Source organism: Peromyscus leucopus, chromosome 4 (assembly GCF_004664715.2).
Source record: "Peromyscus leucopus breed LL Stock chromosome 4, UCI_PerLeu_2.1, whole genome shotgun sequence".
Taxonomy (NCBI): Eukaryota; Metazoa; Chordata; class Mammalia; order Rodentia; family Cricetidae; genus Peromyscus; species Peromyscus leucopus.
In genome coordinates, this window is record NC_051066.1 from 81418604 (window position 1) to 81435679 (window position 17076).

Below are 17076 nucleotides of genomic sequence, written 5' to 3' on the forward strand. Positions count from 1 at the left end.
TCACCCTCCTACCTCATTAACCCCGGTACCCATTCTTCCCAGTGAGTCTTCTGATTTGTTTTCCTTGTACATGTAATTCTTTGTTCTTTCTGTCACCTGTCCCCTAAATTCTATTCCTTCCCTCTCCTAACCCCCTTTCTAGTTCCATGACCTACAAGCATAGATACATACATATATGCATGCACATATATAATTTAAAAACTAGGTTCCATGTATAAGAGTAAACATGCAATATTTACCTTCCCGAGTCTGGCTTATAAACTTGCTCAATATGATTTCCGGTTATATCTGTTATTCTGCAAAGGTCATAATTTCAGTTTTCTTTATGTTTGCATAATAATCCTTTATGTACAGGTACTACATTTTCTTTGTCCATTCATCTACTGGTGCATGGATACCTAGGCTGTTTCCATTCCCTGGCTTTTGTAAATATGGAGGCATAAGTACCTCTGTGGTCTGCTGACTCAGTGTCCTTCAGCTGCATATCTACGGTTGGTATAGCTGGGTCATTTTGTTCTCATTCCAGTTTTGTGAGGACCCTCCATATTGATGTTTGTAGTGGCTGCACAGGTTTATATTCTGACCAGTCACTATAAAGGTTCCTGTCCACTCCCATCTTCGCCAGCACTTGCTGTTACTTATTTTCTTGGTGGTTAGTCATTCTTACTTCCCTGGTGGCTAAGGATATAAAATACATTTTATGGTATTTGATGGTCATTTGCGTTTCTTCTTTTGATAACGGTCTATTCAGTTCATTAACACACTTTTCAACTGAGTGATTTAGTTCCTCAGTACTGGGGTGGGTATAGGCAGAGGGTGTGCCTTTGTACTTTCAGGATCTCTTGATTACCAGTCACCTTACAGAAGGGATGATGCCCCTGTGGTAGTATATCCCTGGGGCTTCAGAGTTCTGGTGCTCTACAGCAGAGAATGACAGAGAGTTGGCTCCAGAACATGATCTACCTGCTGGCTCAGAACAATTAACAGGGTAACACCAGGGTGATTCTTAGCTGAGATCTGTCTCAGGTCACTTGCGGTAGGTAGGTCTATCTTTCTCTGCGTACTGCCCATCCAGACTCAGCCTCCTGCTACCTGCATCCTTCAGCTCATTGAGGGCCTGCTCCCTGCAACTGCCTTGCTGAGCCTTCCCCTACCCAGGGGCTGTGTATGATGAAAGCAAGTCTCCCCAGCCTGAGGATGTCCCCTGTTCTCAGGCCTACAAGGTAGCCAGATTTGAACCATACATTTCTGTTTCAAAATAGCTCAAGGCCACTGCCACCTGAGTCATACAGTATGATAAAATTGGACTTTTCTCCACTGTTGATCATACCAGGCCACTAGATTTAAAGCTCATGAAGACTGTGAGCTTCTCCTGAGTGTAGGACTGACTGTTTCATCTGGGTTACCTTTTGGAGACAGCTTCTGAGTCCTCTTCCTGCCTAAGAAACTGTGCCATGGCAGCTGTGTTCAGCTTGGTCCTTTGAGTAACGGTAAATACCGTCTTTGCTCTTTCCCAGGACCCTCTTCTTCTTTTGTGAATTTTAGAATCAGCTTGCCTCTGTTCTTCTCTTTACATAGAGTCTGGGGATTTTTCTTATTCTTAATTTCTCTTTTACCAGCTCTCACAGAAGTAGTCTCTAATCTGTTATTTCATTAGGCTGTCTCCTTAAATTGATAAAGAGTATGAAAATATATGCAGGTTTTAGCTGGGTACAGAGAAATAGGCACTCTCCTGTTGATGGAAATTGAACTTTTTAGAGAACAAGTACATGGTTATACATCTCACAAACAAATGCACTTCTAAATGCATCCACATCAGCCTTTTTGTCACGGTGACAAAATAATGGACAGATGCACTTGTGGGAGAAAGCATTTGTTTTAGCTCATGGTTCAGTCCATCGTAGCAGGGAGTTTGTGATGGAGTTCATGGTGACAGGAGCATGGAGCTGTGGTTTCTCACATTTCAGCAGATAAGGAAGCAGAGACCACCATTAGGGATGACCATGACCTTCAAAGGCCCATTCCTCTTGCCCTGCTTCTGCCAGCAAGGCCTCGCTTCTTAAAGGTTCCATTAACTACAGCCACCAGTTGAGGAACAGGTGTTAAAGCCCATGAGACTGTGAGGTGACATTTCACACTCAAACCATAGCATACTCCAAGAAGATTTCATGAACTTATGCAAAGTTTGTTTGCTAGAGATATTAATCACAGAAGTATTTTCAACAGAGATGAACTAGAAATAAATTTAAAGCTGGGCGGTGGTGGCGCATGCCTTTAATCCCAGCACTTGGGAGACAGAGGTAGGCAGATCTCTGGGAGTTGAAGGCCAGTCTGGTCTACAAAGTGAGTTCCAGGAAAGGAACAAAGCTACACAGAGAAACCCTGTCTTGAAAAACAAAAAACAAACAAACAAACAAAACCAAACAAACAAACAAAAAGAAAGAATTTTAAAGCTTATCAATGGGAAATTGGTTAAGTGAATTATAGTACATAGGATGAAATATCATGACTCAATTAAAATCAACTTTAAGAGAGAATAAAAACAACAAATATGGCTGAGGTACACCAAGTAAAATAAACATAATCTAAGGTATGTGGAACTAGATTCTATACACACATACATGGCCAAATTGAAAGCAGCATGGGAGGACTTAACAGCTCTCAGTATCCATTTTTTGATTGGGTCACATCATGGGTTACTTTTACTTTTCTTTCTTGTGCATTTGTATATTCTGTATTCTTTTTTATGATGAATGCAGATTGTTCTTATATGATAAAGAAACTGACAATCCTTTTGGAAAAGGACTAACAAATGTAATGAAGGTCAAGTTAGTAGAAGTTCAGCGGGGCCATGAAGTGAGGGAGACTTCATCTACCTGGTATAAGGGACAACAGTACAAAGGAATCTGTTGCCACCTCTGACAGAACTTGAGAAAGGGGTATGCATCAACACTTAAGTAGAGGAAGTATTAATGAGAAGGAGAGGTGCCATGCAAAGGCATGAGTATTTGAGTTGATGTGTTATGGTAAGCAGATAGGACTTATGTCAAGGGATAGGGAGAGGTATGACTGTTGTGAGAGATTGTGTGAAAGTGGTAGGCACTAGTCTTCTTGGGATGTGTTATGGTTCTTCCCTCTCGGGCTTGGGTGTTTGGACACCTGGTCCCTAGCAGGTAGCACTCTGTGAGAAGGTTGTAGAACCTTTAGATACCTGGTCCCCAGCAGGTGGTAATGTTTGATAAGGTTGTAGAAGCTTCAGACACCTGGTCCCTAGCTGTGGCACTGTTTGAGAAGGTTGTAGAACCCTCAGGGGGTAGAGCCTCCTGAAGTAGATCTCTGAGGGTGAGACTTCATAGGTGACTTGACTTCCTGTTCACTGCGGCTTTTCTGAGTGTGGTTGTAGTGTGACTAGCAGCCTCCTGCTCCTACCACCATGCCTCCCTCACTGCTTGCTGAGGGCTGCCTTCTAGCTGTGTCCTCTCACAGCCTTTCCTTTGGGGGGAGAGGGGCAAAGGAGCTCTGTTGTTTCTTACAAAGAAACCAGCCCTGTTCGGTTAAGCACCCACTGTATATCCATGTTTAACCTCATGCATCTCTTTAGAGGCTTCATCTTCAAATATGGTTGAATTAGGACTTTAACCTGAATGTTTGGAGTGGGGGCAGAATTGTCTGTAATGTTACCCCAGACCTAAATGATCAGACCATAGTTAGTCTCTGACAAGAAAGGGGGATTCAAGAAAGTTGTTTGGGGAGATCAATGCGGCCTCAGTATGTACAAGCATTCTTAGAGATTGATTGCTTTGCTGTTTTAGAAGTTCATCCCACCCTCTTCCTTTTCCATGCTACGTATCGTTTGCTTAGGAGGCTGCATGAAAGTGCTGGTGACCTGTTAGATATGTGTCCTCTCACGATGTCTAGCTGTAAGGAATACCTCTAGAGAACAGACTGTGTGGAGAAGGGACAGCAGAAGAGTAAGCTCGGATGTCTCAGGGCAGCTAGCTAACAATGATTGCAAACACACCGGAAGTGTCAAATGTTGGACTCTTACAGGAAGAATGGGAAGCAGGCACATTACAAAGTGCTCTACTCTAAGACCTCTAGTATAATGGAAACCCCAGATGGCATTCGAGTCTCGGCCAACACAGACTTCCCCTCAACTGCTCTCCCTACCGTGGCCATTGTGGATGATTTAACCACACACTCTTTGAACACTGCTAGAGTAACATTCATCTCCAGTTGGAGTTGGTTCATCAGTCACCAAAGCACCAGGCAGCTCTCTCTCTCCAGGGCCAGTGGCTCTCTTCAGGACCAGCAGCTTTTCCTGATCTACGTTTGCCCAGGACCTTCTTCTCTAGTCTGAAGCATTTGATATGTTGGATACCACAGCATCTTAAAATCCCCATGTTTGTTCTCAGCTAAGGAATGAATACATGAGTAGAAGCATCCTGAATAAGAAACAAGCCTTTTCTCTTTAGATCAGTGTAGCTGAAGTTTTCCTGGTCCTGCCTGGCCCATGGTCAAGACAAATCTCTCTCACCCGCCAGCCCCGCAGCCAAGTAAACACACAGGGATGGGGCTGGTTATTTATAGAATATTGGGCCTCTACTTTGGGTTTTTTTGCCATAAAAATGACCAATGTTTGACTTATACTAGTCAGTGTAATAAGCACATGAACAGGCTTAAATACGCGTAAGACACTGAGAATTAACGTCTTGAAGGCTATATCCTGACTAGATAGTTTGGAATGTGATTGCAATGAACACATTTTATTTTCTAACTTATCTTTAAAAGATTTCTATAAACTCATTGTCTTTGTCTCACCGAAAACCAAGTGAAGTGGGCACATACTTAACTTCTGTTTTGCCTTTATTATGCGTTTATCAAGTTGTATTTATTATTCCAGTTATAAATGGAAGCATGAGCTCTTCAGAATAGTGACATCTAAGTGATAAGGTAATTTTTCACATTTTTTTGTCGGAGCTTTTCAAATTAGCTAAGTTTCTCCCACATACCAGTTTGTATGTATTTCCCAGATGTTCCCAGCCCGGGTAGATATTCAGCTATTCTACCTTTCGTTGATGTAGAAAACACATAAATACAGTGACAATTAAGAAGTAGATTTTATTCCACTCCTTACCCCACATTCAGTGTTGAAGCTCTAAACCCCAATGTGACTACACTCGAAGACAGAACTTTTAGATGGCAATTAAAGATAAACTAAACTATGAGGACAGAGCCCTGTTTACAAAGGTTTAGTAGCCTTACAAGAAAAGGAAAAGAGTGCTAAGAGATGCCTTCGTTGATAAAATGCGTGCAGCACAAGCGTGTAGACCAATGATCTCTGTGTAGGCAAAGCAGAGATAGGGAAATCCTTGGGTTTGCTAGTCAGCCAGTGCAACTCTACCAAAGAGTTCAAGGTAAAAGTGAGAGCTCCATCTTAAAAAAGCAAGCTGAGTGCTTCTGCCCAGTCATAGTAATCTGAGTGGCCTGTGCTGCCACCTGAGGCCATGGTGATGTCCAGGGCCCAGCTGGAGCCCAAGGCCATGTCTGGACCCATGGTCCTACCACAGCTGGGGTCTATGTTGATGTCTATGGCCTGTCCAGGGCCATGGTGATATACGGCTCGGGCTGCGGTGGAGGGCCATTATCTGGGTCTGTGGTCTTACAGCAGCCGGGTTCTGTGTTGATGTCAGTGGCCAGTATTACCACTGGGCATCACGTGAGAGCTGGTCATGGTGGCCTGGGCATGGGAGAACCGGTCCTTCCCCTCACCAGATGCATCAGCAGGAGAGCTGCCTACTCCTGAATTGCCCCTTCCCTACCCTCACTGGCTACCACAAGGAAGAGCTGGTCTCGCCCATCACCATGTGTACAGGAGAGTTGGCCCTGATGGCTTAGGCATGGGAGGGCTAGACTTGCCTCTCACTTGACAGGGGCAGTCCTGTGGAGGCCTGGACTGACCAACTCATCTACCACCCAGGCCCATATCCAGGGCTTTGAGTTGGCACACCCCAGCACCTACCCCATTTATGACGTGCTGGAGCATATGAACCGTAGTCCAGGATCTTCATGACTCAGAGCAACAACAGGCTATCCTAGAGAAGTTTTGATAAGGGTCCAGTACTGATGATATACCAGAGCCCAGAGGTATACCAAAAGACAGAGGTCCTGAACCAGACCAACAACTCATTGCAATGAACATTTGCAAGTAAATCTGGGCAGAAGGATATACCGTGTGACACACTGCAGCTCCCAAGGCCACTACAGCAAATGAATATGTGATGGAGAGGTGGGAAAGACACAGAATCTAAATGTTTTTCTTTTTCTTTTTTCTTTTATTTTCTTTTTCTCAGGGAGGCTACAAAGGTGCATGGCAGACATGGAAGGACTGGGAAATGAGTGGGATTGGGGTGCATGATGGGAAATTCCCAAAGAATCGATAAAAAAAAAACTTATGTTAGAAAAAAAGCAAGGTGGAAAGTGACAGATTGCATCCAAGGTTGACCTCTGTGTGGACTTACACACACACACACACACACACACACACACACAGAGAGAGAGAGAGAGAGAGAGAGAGAGAGAGAGAGAGAGAGAGAGAGAGATCAAAGAAGGAAGAAACTATCTCCTTACTTCCCTCCTTCCCTCCCTTTCCTCCTCTTCCCTCTTCTCCTCCTTCTCCTTTCTCTCTCTCCCATTTGGAGACACAGCAAGAAGGTGGCCATCTGTAAGGCAGGTACAGAGACCCTCTGGGAATTGGTTTAGCCAGTACCTTGTGTTCTCTGCATGCTCTAGAACAGCAGAAATGGTCTACCGTTTGAGCCACCTCACCTCTGGTATTGGCTTGACACCCTTAGAAGTTAAGTAGTGAACATTGTTACAGAAAATTTAGAAAAATAACACACACTCACACACACACACACACACACACACCACTGTATGGCTCTATTACAGTTTCACTTCTGTAATAATCACCAGGAATTTTTTGATAACTTTATTATTAAAAAAAATAGTGGCATAAAGTCCATAAAATCAGTGGAAAAACTAAGAGCATCAATAAGGAAATGGAGCTGCCATTACTCACAAATATGTCTATTCTTGGCCATTGTGATCATAGTAAGTCCTATGGCAGGTCAGTTTTGAAAGTTACTCTGTTCACCTAAAAAAAAAAATGGTTGTGACTTTTCCTCATAAATCTAACACTTTTAAAAATAACACAGCAAGCCAGGTGGCAGTGGTGCATGCCTTTAATCCCAGCGCCCGGGAGGCAGAGCCAGGCAGATCTCTGTGAGCAAGCCAGCCTGGTCTACAGAGCGAGATCCAGGACAGGCACCAAAACTACACAGAGAAACCCTGTCTCGAAAAGCCAAAAACAAACAAACAAAAACAAAACAAAACAGCAATAACAACAACAAAAAAAACTCAGCATTTCTAGTGACATCTTACTTATCTATCCAACATATATACGTTTATTTACCCAATTTTCTTTTTTCTTTCTTTTTTTTCCCCCCAGAGTTAGAAAGAACTTTATTAGAAAGAAGCCAGGCCTGGAGAGAAAGGAAGATGTCGGCGAGAGAGAGAGAGAGAGAGAGAGAGAGAGAGAGAGAGAGAGAGAGAGAGAGAGAGAGAGAGGAAACACAAAAAAAGAGAGTAGTAGTCTTTTTGTTTGTTTGTTTTTGAGACAGGGTTTCTCTGTGTAGTTTTGGTGCCTGTCCTGAATCTCACTCTGTAGACCAGGCTGGCCTCGAACTCACAGAAATCTGCCTGGCTCTGCCTCCCGAGTGCTGGGATTAAAGGCATACGCCACCATCGCCTGGCTATTTACCCAATTTTTAATCAATTAGGTTGTCTTAAGTTTTTTACTCTTGTGAGGAATAATGATATATAAATTAATATTTATTTCCTGTTTTTGTTCGCTAACTCTAGTTCACATAAACATGTTTGAGCATTTGGACACCTGTTGCTAGCATGTCCTGTAGGGACAGTTGCAAGTGTCTGTGACCCAGTCTTTGCAAGTCAACAGGAGCTCTGCAGCTGAGTGCAATGCTTTAGACACACACAGGTTTGACTGAAGAGAGATGGTAGAGGCTCGTGTTAGCCAACTTGTCTTCTGGACTTGTACAGAGAATATTGACAGGTTTGCATTTTCATTCTAAGCATTCTATTCTGAAGAACAATATAACATCATGAGCTCTCCAGGTTTCTTGTGAAAATTTGCACAGTTTTGCTATTGGATGGATTTTACATGTTGATGAGAGATGTCTTTTTCTGTTGTTTCGTGTGACTATCAGACCTGTGGTGGCATGCATCCAACTTCCCACTTGTCTATGATTTTTTTAAACATACAAGAAGTGACCAATGATATGTTTATTTGTTGCTTTTAATGTTTTAGATAATCCTTCACCATACTAAGGTTATACCAGGATTCAATAATTTTTATTCTAAATTTTTATGATTGTGGTTTTTTTTTTTTCCTTTTAACAAGCATGTGGATTTTCTTTTCTGGTGAAAAATTTAAGTGAAAATATTTTCTTCTTTGTTGGCTTAAAATGATTCTCTCAGCTTTGTTTACTGGCTAGTCTTGTGTCCCCCTATGGAGCTGCGATACCATTTTAGAATGTACTACACTCTTGCATAGAGCTCACCCTGCTGTTAAGTAAGCTACAGAACCTAATGCTTTTAAAACTGTTATCACTTTATAACATAGTTGGCTACCTGAAAGTAAGAGTTCCCCACTATTTCATTTTGCTATTATATTTTACTTCGAGATTATCATTTATTGAATACTGTAAACAAACTTTGGGATTGCTTTTCAACCCCATAAAATCACCACACAAGTGTTTTGACTGCAGCTGCATAAGACTACTAATTAACTTTATGAAAACTGACAACTTTTGTGATATTCACTTTTCACAGCCAGGCTTGTAACAGTCTTATGTGCGTGGAATCAGATTTTGGTCTATCAGTAAAATTTTCATATAAGGAACTCACACTTTTAAAATAATTATTTCTGTTTGGTTTTGTTTGGGGGGTAAATTTTCTTCAACTGTATTTTCTGAATGTCTAATTTTAGTAAACAGAAAAACTATTAATGCTCTAAAGTTTACTTTTTTACCTATTCATTTAAATGCTCTCATTTTTATTATTGAGTTCTTTATTATTTGATTGACCAAAACTTCCTAAGAATTCAAATGATAAGGATCCTCATGATAAATTTTTCTACCCACTGAGAAAAGCTACTTCTTATATTCTGTAACCTACTTTGAATGTTCTATAAATCTACAAAATAAGTTCTATACTAAGATTTCTCTCATTCTATGATTCTGTGATTATTCAGTGTCTTAACTGATAAAATAGAAAGCCTCTATCAATTTCCCAGACTTTTCTGTTTGTGAAACAAAGGGTAGAGTCTGGGTTCCCTCATCATTTGTATTGCTTGTTCTTTGGTCATTAAGAAAAAAAAAAAAAAAGCTCTTTTGTCATGTCTAGATTCCTAATACAAGGTTTATTGTATTTAGAAATTTGTTAAACACCAAGATGCCTTCATCTGTGGAAAAGTCAGGCCTAAGGAAACTTCACCAAAGACCACTGAAGTTCCCTCATGTCAGGTTCCCTCACCAGCAGACATGCCATGCTCCTCGCCCCTCCTTATCTATGTCCAACAAGTGTAACTGAAGGAATCTTCAAGTAGTGATAGAACTCTCTCAAAAGCTTTGCTTCAGAGAAGTGATTCTCAGTCTGGGGGTTGTGACCCCTTTAGGGGTCACATATCAGATATTATATTACAATTTATAACAGTAACAAAATTGCAGTTATGAAGTAGCAGTGAAATAATTTTATGGTTGGGGGTCACCACAACATGAGGAATTGTACTAAAGCGTTGCAGCATTAGGGAGGCTGAGAACCATTGCTCTAGAAGATTGAGATATAGTTCCATTGGTAGAGTGCTTGCCTAGCATTCATAAAGCCCTGCGGTTCGTAACACATAAAACCAGCCTGGTGGTGCACACCTGTAATCCCAGCACTCGAGAGGTAGAAGAAGGAGGATCAGAAGTTCAAAGTCATGTTCAACTACATAGTGAGTTTGAGGCTAACAGCCTGTGTTCTATGAAGCCTTGTCTTAAAAAAAAAAGAGTTTTAATAACTATTTTGAGACATTTGTCATTCAAATATGGCTGTCCCTTTGCGTTTCAGTTGCTGGACGACTGCACTGCTCGTCTGAAAATGTCCCACCCAGCCAAAACCCTGTACACCTCAAATGGAGAGCTCATTCAGTCATGGGACAACATAGAGAGGAATATGACTGTCTGTGTGTCTGCAGGACATGGCTTTATGACCTCCAAAGGTACGGGTGACACCTTCTCTTTAATCAAGGCCCTGAAGAGTAAACGCATTTAGTCTTCCCTGCAGAGTCCTTGCCTGCTGAACTTTGAACACTGTAGGATGATTTTTAGTAACTACACGCCTCATGTGTGCAATTCCATGTTATAAAGGCGAAGTTTGTATCTGTGTGTGCAAGAGAAACCATAATTAACGTGGTTTACTCTAAGGAAACTCAACCAAATTTCAGTGAGTCTTGGGCCTTACCCAGGCCTATTTACAGAAATAATGATACTAATGTTTGAAAGCATTTTGTTAGTTATGAATGGAAAGTGAGGTTCCTGTTGACTTCTTACTATTTGAATTATTCAAAACAATGCTTTATTAATGGAATTCTCAAATTGAAGATTTCCATTCTCTTGCAAAAGTAAGTATAGGCTAGTTTTAATAAACTCTCCATTTCCTAATTATTTCCTTTGATAAACGAAAGAAATGGAAAGGCCATATTTACAAAATGAACTCTAGTCTTTCATCCTACTTATCCTGAGGAATTCAAAGCCCCTTTCTGTAGAAAGGTAGATACTAGCAAAATATAATTGTCAGGAAATTCCAAAAGACATTGTTTTTACATAAAGGAAATGAAAAGATTAGGAAGAAAATTACCTGATATCCCTATAATAAAAATACTGAAATTTTTTCTTTTAGAAATGAAACGTAAAATTATTACTATATTATATATAAGGTGAGTGAATGGAAAGGTTTTAAGATAATTGGATATATACCCTCACATATAGCCCAAAAGAGACGAAAGTATAGAATTGCTTGTTGAAAACTGGGGAGACACAGATTTATTTGGGATATCCAGCACTGTTCGGAGGGACAGCACAAAGTCTCCCTCCCCCAGCACTATCCTTCCGAATGGACAAGGTCCTAGGCTTTGCATTCTTCCTGTTCTGTTATCTCCTTCTCCATCAGCACTCTGAACCTCAGCTCAGAATGTGGTCACTTAGATGCATCCAAAAATGGTAAAGTTGCTGTCATTTGTAAATGCTAGTTAACAGCCTTCTGTATTCTCGAAGTATACATCCTATAAGAGTAATATACACAAGACTTCCTTTCCTGAGAGGCTTCAATTTATTTGTGAATATAAATGCTCTAGTTACTTTTCTTATTGCAGTGACCAATGCCTGGGGGTACAGCCCATCATGGCAGAGAATGGCCTGAAGCAGAAGGAGATTGAAGGTCACATTGCACCTGCAGTCAGGCAGCAGAGAGTCATGAAGGCTGATGCTCAGTCTACTTTCTCTTTTATTAGGTCCAAATCCCCAGCCCACAGGTGTGTGCCACATCACTTAACCAAGTCTAGAAACCCTATCAAGGACATGTCCAGAAATTTGTGTCCTAGGTGATTCTAGATCCCGTCAAGTACCCCTCAATATCAACCATCACAGTGAGCACTCTTCAAATGGTCACAGCCAATGGAAAAGTAAGCAAATGGGCACTTCATCAGGAGGCTCTGGCTCAGTCCCCTCATTCCTCACACTGCTCAGTCTTTCATATTTTCAGCATGAGCCTTCTTGCCACATAGTGCTCACCAGGTCTGACTGATAAATAAAGCTAGGTCTGCTTCAGGAAAGCCGTCACTAAGGGTATCCAAACCATAAAGGAAAATCTGGACTGCCTTCCCAGGAGCAAGTAAATTCCCAGGAAAATCTTCCCCAGTAAAGCCTGGGAGGGGGTGGAGAACATTAGAAATTCAAATAGCACTCTCCCTACCATTTTCTTTCTAATGGTCTGTCTGCAAGTCTGTGCAGACAAACATTTGTTTTCAAATCTTCGGTTTTATAAACACACATTTCTGTGAGGTCAAACCTGGCTCCTGTCCTGTGGAAGAAGGCTGCCCATGTCACCTTCATGGTGAAGGGTTTGTGCTCACCCCCAGCTGCCCGAATTCTTTCCAGTGCATCATGTCTGACATGGGAAATAGGAATCTGATTTTTTGATGCCATTTTGTTGTTTCCATGAGATAAAATAAAAATAATCACCTCATAGAAATCTGTACTTTCCAAAATACTTTAAAAATGAAGAGAAATACTTTTGAATGTATTTATTCATTGTGAGATGTTTAGTTAAGTTAATCATTCCACATGTGGTTTTTTTCTATGACCAACCAGCTAAGAGGTATGTAAGAAAATAAGACATTCTGAGAGTCTTAAAACACGATGATTATTTATTTCATACACAACAATACAAAAATCGTTTAAGAGGCAGGTGTATTATACTGATTTTTTAAAATGAATTTCATTAGGCAAAACAGAGTAGAAGCTTTCTGAATGGCATCTTTCTCATACCCTCAACACACTCAAGAATGCTTTCTGTCATTTGCAGTAAAGTCCAAATACTGTTCCTAAGGCTTTAGTTTCCATCTTTTCAGAGGGCTGGGTCTGTTCAGCATACTCCTGTGTTAGCTTCCTATTCAGACGTGTTATACCGTTTGGGAGGAAGTCCTCTCTAGCGCCTCCAATTGCACGGACATCCAAAGACCTGCAGCCTGTGCCTGGTGGGGTGAGCACAGCCAGTGTGTGATGAGGATGCAGGTGGGAGCAAGGAGTCTGAGGGAGCTAGATGCCCCCATCACTCCACACTTCAGTTCTATAATTCAGTTCCCTAAATACATTGACCTGTCTCTGTGCTTTTCTTTTAACAGAAAAAAAGCAACTGGTGGATGTCAAAGCAAATTATGCCAGAATCCGACGGCATCAGGGCCCGAAAGCAACAGACGTCGTGGTGGCACCGTCCATGAAGCTGCTGTTTCTCATGGAGCTACACAACTGACTTCAGCCGAACCTCATGCTTGTGCTGTATTTTGTGGGTATAGCTTGTTCTCATATGCTAGTTATGACATGATAATTCTGTATCCCTTTTGACTTGTACACAGTCTCTCTTTTATTCCCAACCTCAGCACTGAGATTTGAACCTAGTTGTTGAACATATACTTGAGCAGTGTGCCACTGAGCTATGCTCCAGCTCCCTCAAACAGTCTCTTTTAAAGATTAGTTTCCACATTTCATGTGAAGTAGCATTGGATGGATGCCTCCAGTCTGTTCCTGGAAAGGCAACAAAACCAGACAAATAATGATCATCTTAGGTGAACTGTCTTTGAGAAAATAAAAGCACAAACTACTCGTTATTGAAAAGAAACTTAGAAGAATCAAGGAACATACATATAGGTACGTATGTGTGTATATAGATAGGACCGTGATAATAAAATGACTCTTTGACCAATGAACCCTAATTTCAACTCTAAGTAGCATTTTCTGGCTCCATTACTCTGATTTTTGAGCTTCTGTTAAAATCCCTCACATACCAAATAAAACTGGAATGCCTGGTGACTACCAAATACACAGAAATCTGTCTTTTCTTGTCTAATTTTTCTTCAGTTTTGCCTGCCTCTCTGAGGGCACCGTTAGATGTCACTCATGAGAATGAAGGTGGGTAGTTATAGTAAAAGATTGGTAAGAAGAAGCCATAGAGTAAATACAAAAATAGAGACTGTAAAGGCAGTAGTTCAAAGACCATCCATGTAAGGAAGAGGGTGTGAATGTGTGTGTCTCTGGAGTCTTGATGTCATTTCTACAGAACAAGAGGAATTTACCTGTTAGTTTGTCCCTGGGAAGAAGAGAGACCACTTAGAAAACAAATGGCAGTGCCAGGCCTGAGTTTGGTTTTGTTGCTGGTGGGATGCTTCAGGGGACCGCCCCTCCTCCCTGTCTTCCTCTGCACTGCACACAGTTCTGCCAGAGCGTAAACCGCAGCCTGGCTCGGTGTGTACACACAGAACAGCGCAGCCGGGCTCCCACCTCAATCCTCCATGTTAACGTGATCCAGGAAGGCAATGTATCGTGTCCACTGAAGGGGGGGGGGGGGCTTTTGGGAACTGCTGCAAAAGGCCCAGTATTTATTCCTAGTCTGCAAATCAGCGGGGCTGCATGAATAAATCCCTGCTACCTGGGACACCGTGCTGGTGAAGTCTCATGTGTTAGATAGGCAGCAGTTCACCCTCTGGCAGACATTTTATCGTGTGATGTTAGAGGCAAAGGTGGTCCAGGGCAGCTTTGCAGCAGAGGAAGCAATACTCCATGATGCATTTACTTTGTTTTTCTTTCTTCTTATTTTGCTAACAAGCCTGAAAGAAAACAAGAAAGGTTAGGAAACTTGCCCACGGCTGGACAGTGAACCATCAAGAGTCTCGCCAACTGGGTCTGTTCCTTGCAATGAAATGAATTGATCACAATTCCCAAAAAGAAAATAAACATTTTTTTTTCAAAATTCTGTGAAAACAAATGCATTTCTTTAGGTGCAGAAGCACTTATCATTTACTGCCAGGGAAAAGTTGCTCTGCTATGAAAACAGCATCATTCACCCTAGATCAAATGTGCAAATTCCTGTGAAGTCTTCGCTGTTGCATGGGAACAGGCCTGAAGCGAAAATTGATAATATCACACAGCGCCCTATCAAGCACCAGGAGACATCAGGCAAAAGCCTTAAGTGAACTCCTCTGTTGCCCGTAAATGGGATTTTAGATGTAATCTAACAGTCATCAACACATCACGTTTGACTGGGGAGGCAGCCACACTTACTCTGCAGATGACAGCTTGCAAGAATAGCTGCAGGAGTCATAGTCAGCTCTAACTTGGACCAAAACAGTCCAAAGTTTTTCCTTATGATTGCTTCTCTTTACTAGCTCAAGTTTGACTGGGGGGCAGTTATTACACCTTAGCAGGAACTATAGGAAAAGGCTATTTCAGCTCAGTGAGTTGTCCTGATCTAATAAACACAGTCATTTCCTCTGGGGACATGTTTATCAAATTCCAATCAATTTCATACATATGTCAGATATCATTTTTTTTTTATTTTTTACCAGCTGAAAGCCATTTATTATCAGATACTAAAGTAGAACCCTCAAGGTATAGCCTTCCCCAGAAATGTATTCCCTGCTGGTTCACCATCCTTGAGGTGTGAGTCAACCGTGGACGCCTGCATTGGTGATTCCTTCAGGAGAACTGGAATTCTAACAATGTTAACAACATGCAGTTTGTTTAAAAGTTTGACGCCTGTGAGGCTAAATGACTGTTTATTATAAACACTTCACCTGAATGCTTCTATGAGCTTTGTGAGACAGGACTCTGTAATGCTTCAAATCACCAAGGTATTCCAGGGTAGTAACTATGAGTTTCCATTTTTTTATGATTGCTCCTAATAAGTGAATATTGTTTTAGAAATCCACAAAGTAAAGAGAAAGCAAAAACAACCACAAAAAAATGAAGGTAAATATGTTCTCCTTTGCCACAAACTCCCTTAGAAACTATAACCATTGGGTGTTGTGACCTTTGTACTAGCTATCACCTTCAGTGACAGACCTAGTATGCTAAATGTCACTGAGAGATTTGTGGTTCTCCAAATGCAACAGTTTAGGGGGCAGCATCATTTGGGAGGATGCGACTAGAGCATACAAATCTGTGTCATTCGAGATGGTAATAAAATCAGATGCCAATGTTCTCAATTAAACAGAATCTGGACCATTGGACAGTGGTGTCTCAGCTGTGTCTATTAAACCAATGACTCCAGTTTCTGACTGGCCCTGAGCACACTCTGCTGTATAATTAACTATGGAGTACCTTGCCCGGCAGCTTGACCACACCTTCTGTCTATCCCTAAGCTGTCAGTATCTGTCTTAGTTAGGGTTTCTACTCCTGTGAAAAGACACCATGACCACGGCAACTCTCATAAGGAAAACATTTAATTGAGGGGGTTCGCTTACAGTTTCAAAGGTTCAGTCCATTATCGTCATGGCAGGGAGTATGGAGGCATGCAGGCAGACATGGTGCTGGAGGGATAGCTGAGAGTCCAACATCTTACAAAGAACAGGAAGTCAGCTGAGATGCTGGGCAGTAAGTATCCTGAGCATAGGAAAACTCAAAGCCCATCCCCACAGTGACACACTTCCTGCAACAAGGCCACACATCCTAATAGTGCCACTCCCTATGCGATTATGGAAGCCAATTACGTTCAAACTACCACAGTATCCTTCCAAAACCCTTCAGATTGCAGTGTATCATGGGCCACAAACACTAGTACATTCAATTCAGAATCACCATCCATTTACCTTATGAACATAACTTTGGGATTCTGCTCTTTTTCTCTCTCCCCACTCAGTTGCATGCGGGCAACAGCAGTTGCTCTCTCCTCCTATATTCTATTTGCAGATGTGGTGTGGTGTGACAGGCTATTGATAATAACCTTTCACCAAAGAAACTTCTCTTTGCAATAGACAGAGACCATTATAGAAAACCACAACTGGTTAAAATGCAGAGAACAAGTGCCCAGTGGTCAATACTTTTGCATTACAGGCTGGGAGAATTAAAAGGACAACAGGGACCCTCTGAATATCTAGCTGCCGCTGCTTGGAAGGTCCACTGGCTCTTAGAAGCATCTCTCTGGAGTGAGCTGTGTCCGTCCTGCTTTGCAGTTGCTTACAGCTCCGCAGCCCCAAACCATGCCATGTAAGCAGAGTTCTAGTTCCTCGTGTGGAGAGTGAAACTGCTGCTCTCTGCTTCTGCTTACCTAGTCTTGGAGGGAAGAAAGTGAGCTCAGGGCCAGCCAGAAACTGGAGTCATTGGTTTAATAGACACAGCTGAGTACCACTGTCCAACGGTCCAGATTCTGTTTAATTCTCCTCTAAGAAACTTTGAGTCTGAT

At 41.8% G+C, this 17076-nt stretch overlaps 1 protein-coding gene across 1 annotated transcript in view; it reads left to right on the forward strand.

Annotated features, from left to right (window-relative positions):
- Positions 1-13718, forward strand: part of Dcdc1 (doublecortin domain containing 1) — a gene marked incomplete at its 5' end in the record, with an annotated part of 409318 nt that extends 395600 nt beyond the window's left edge. The window contains 2 exon segments of the mRNA XM_037204436.1: positions 10192-10342; positions 13025-13718. Of these exon segments, the coding sequence (XP_037060331.1) occupies positions 10192-10342; positions 13025-13152 (279 nt within the window).
- Between the last annotated feature and the right edge of the window lie 3358 nt (positions 13719-17076).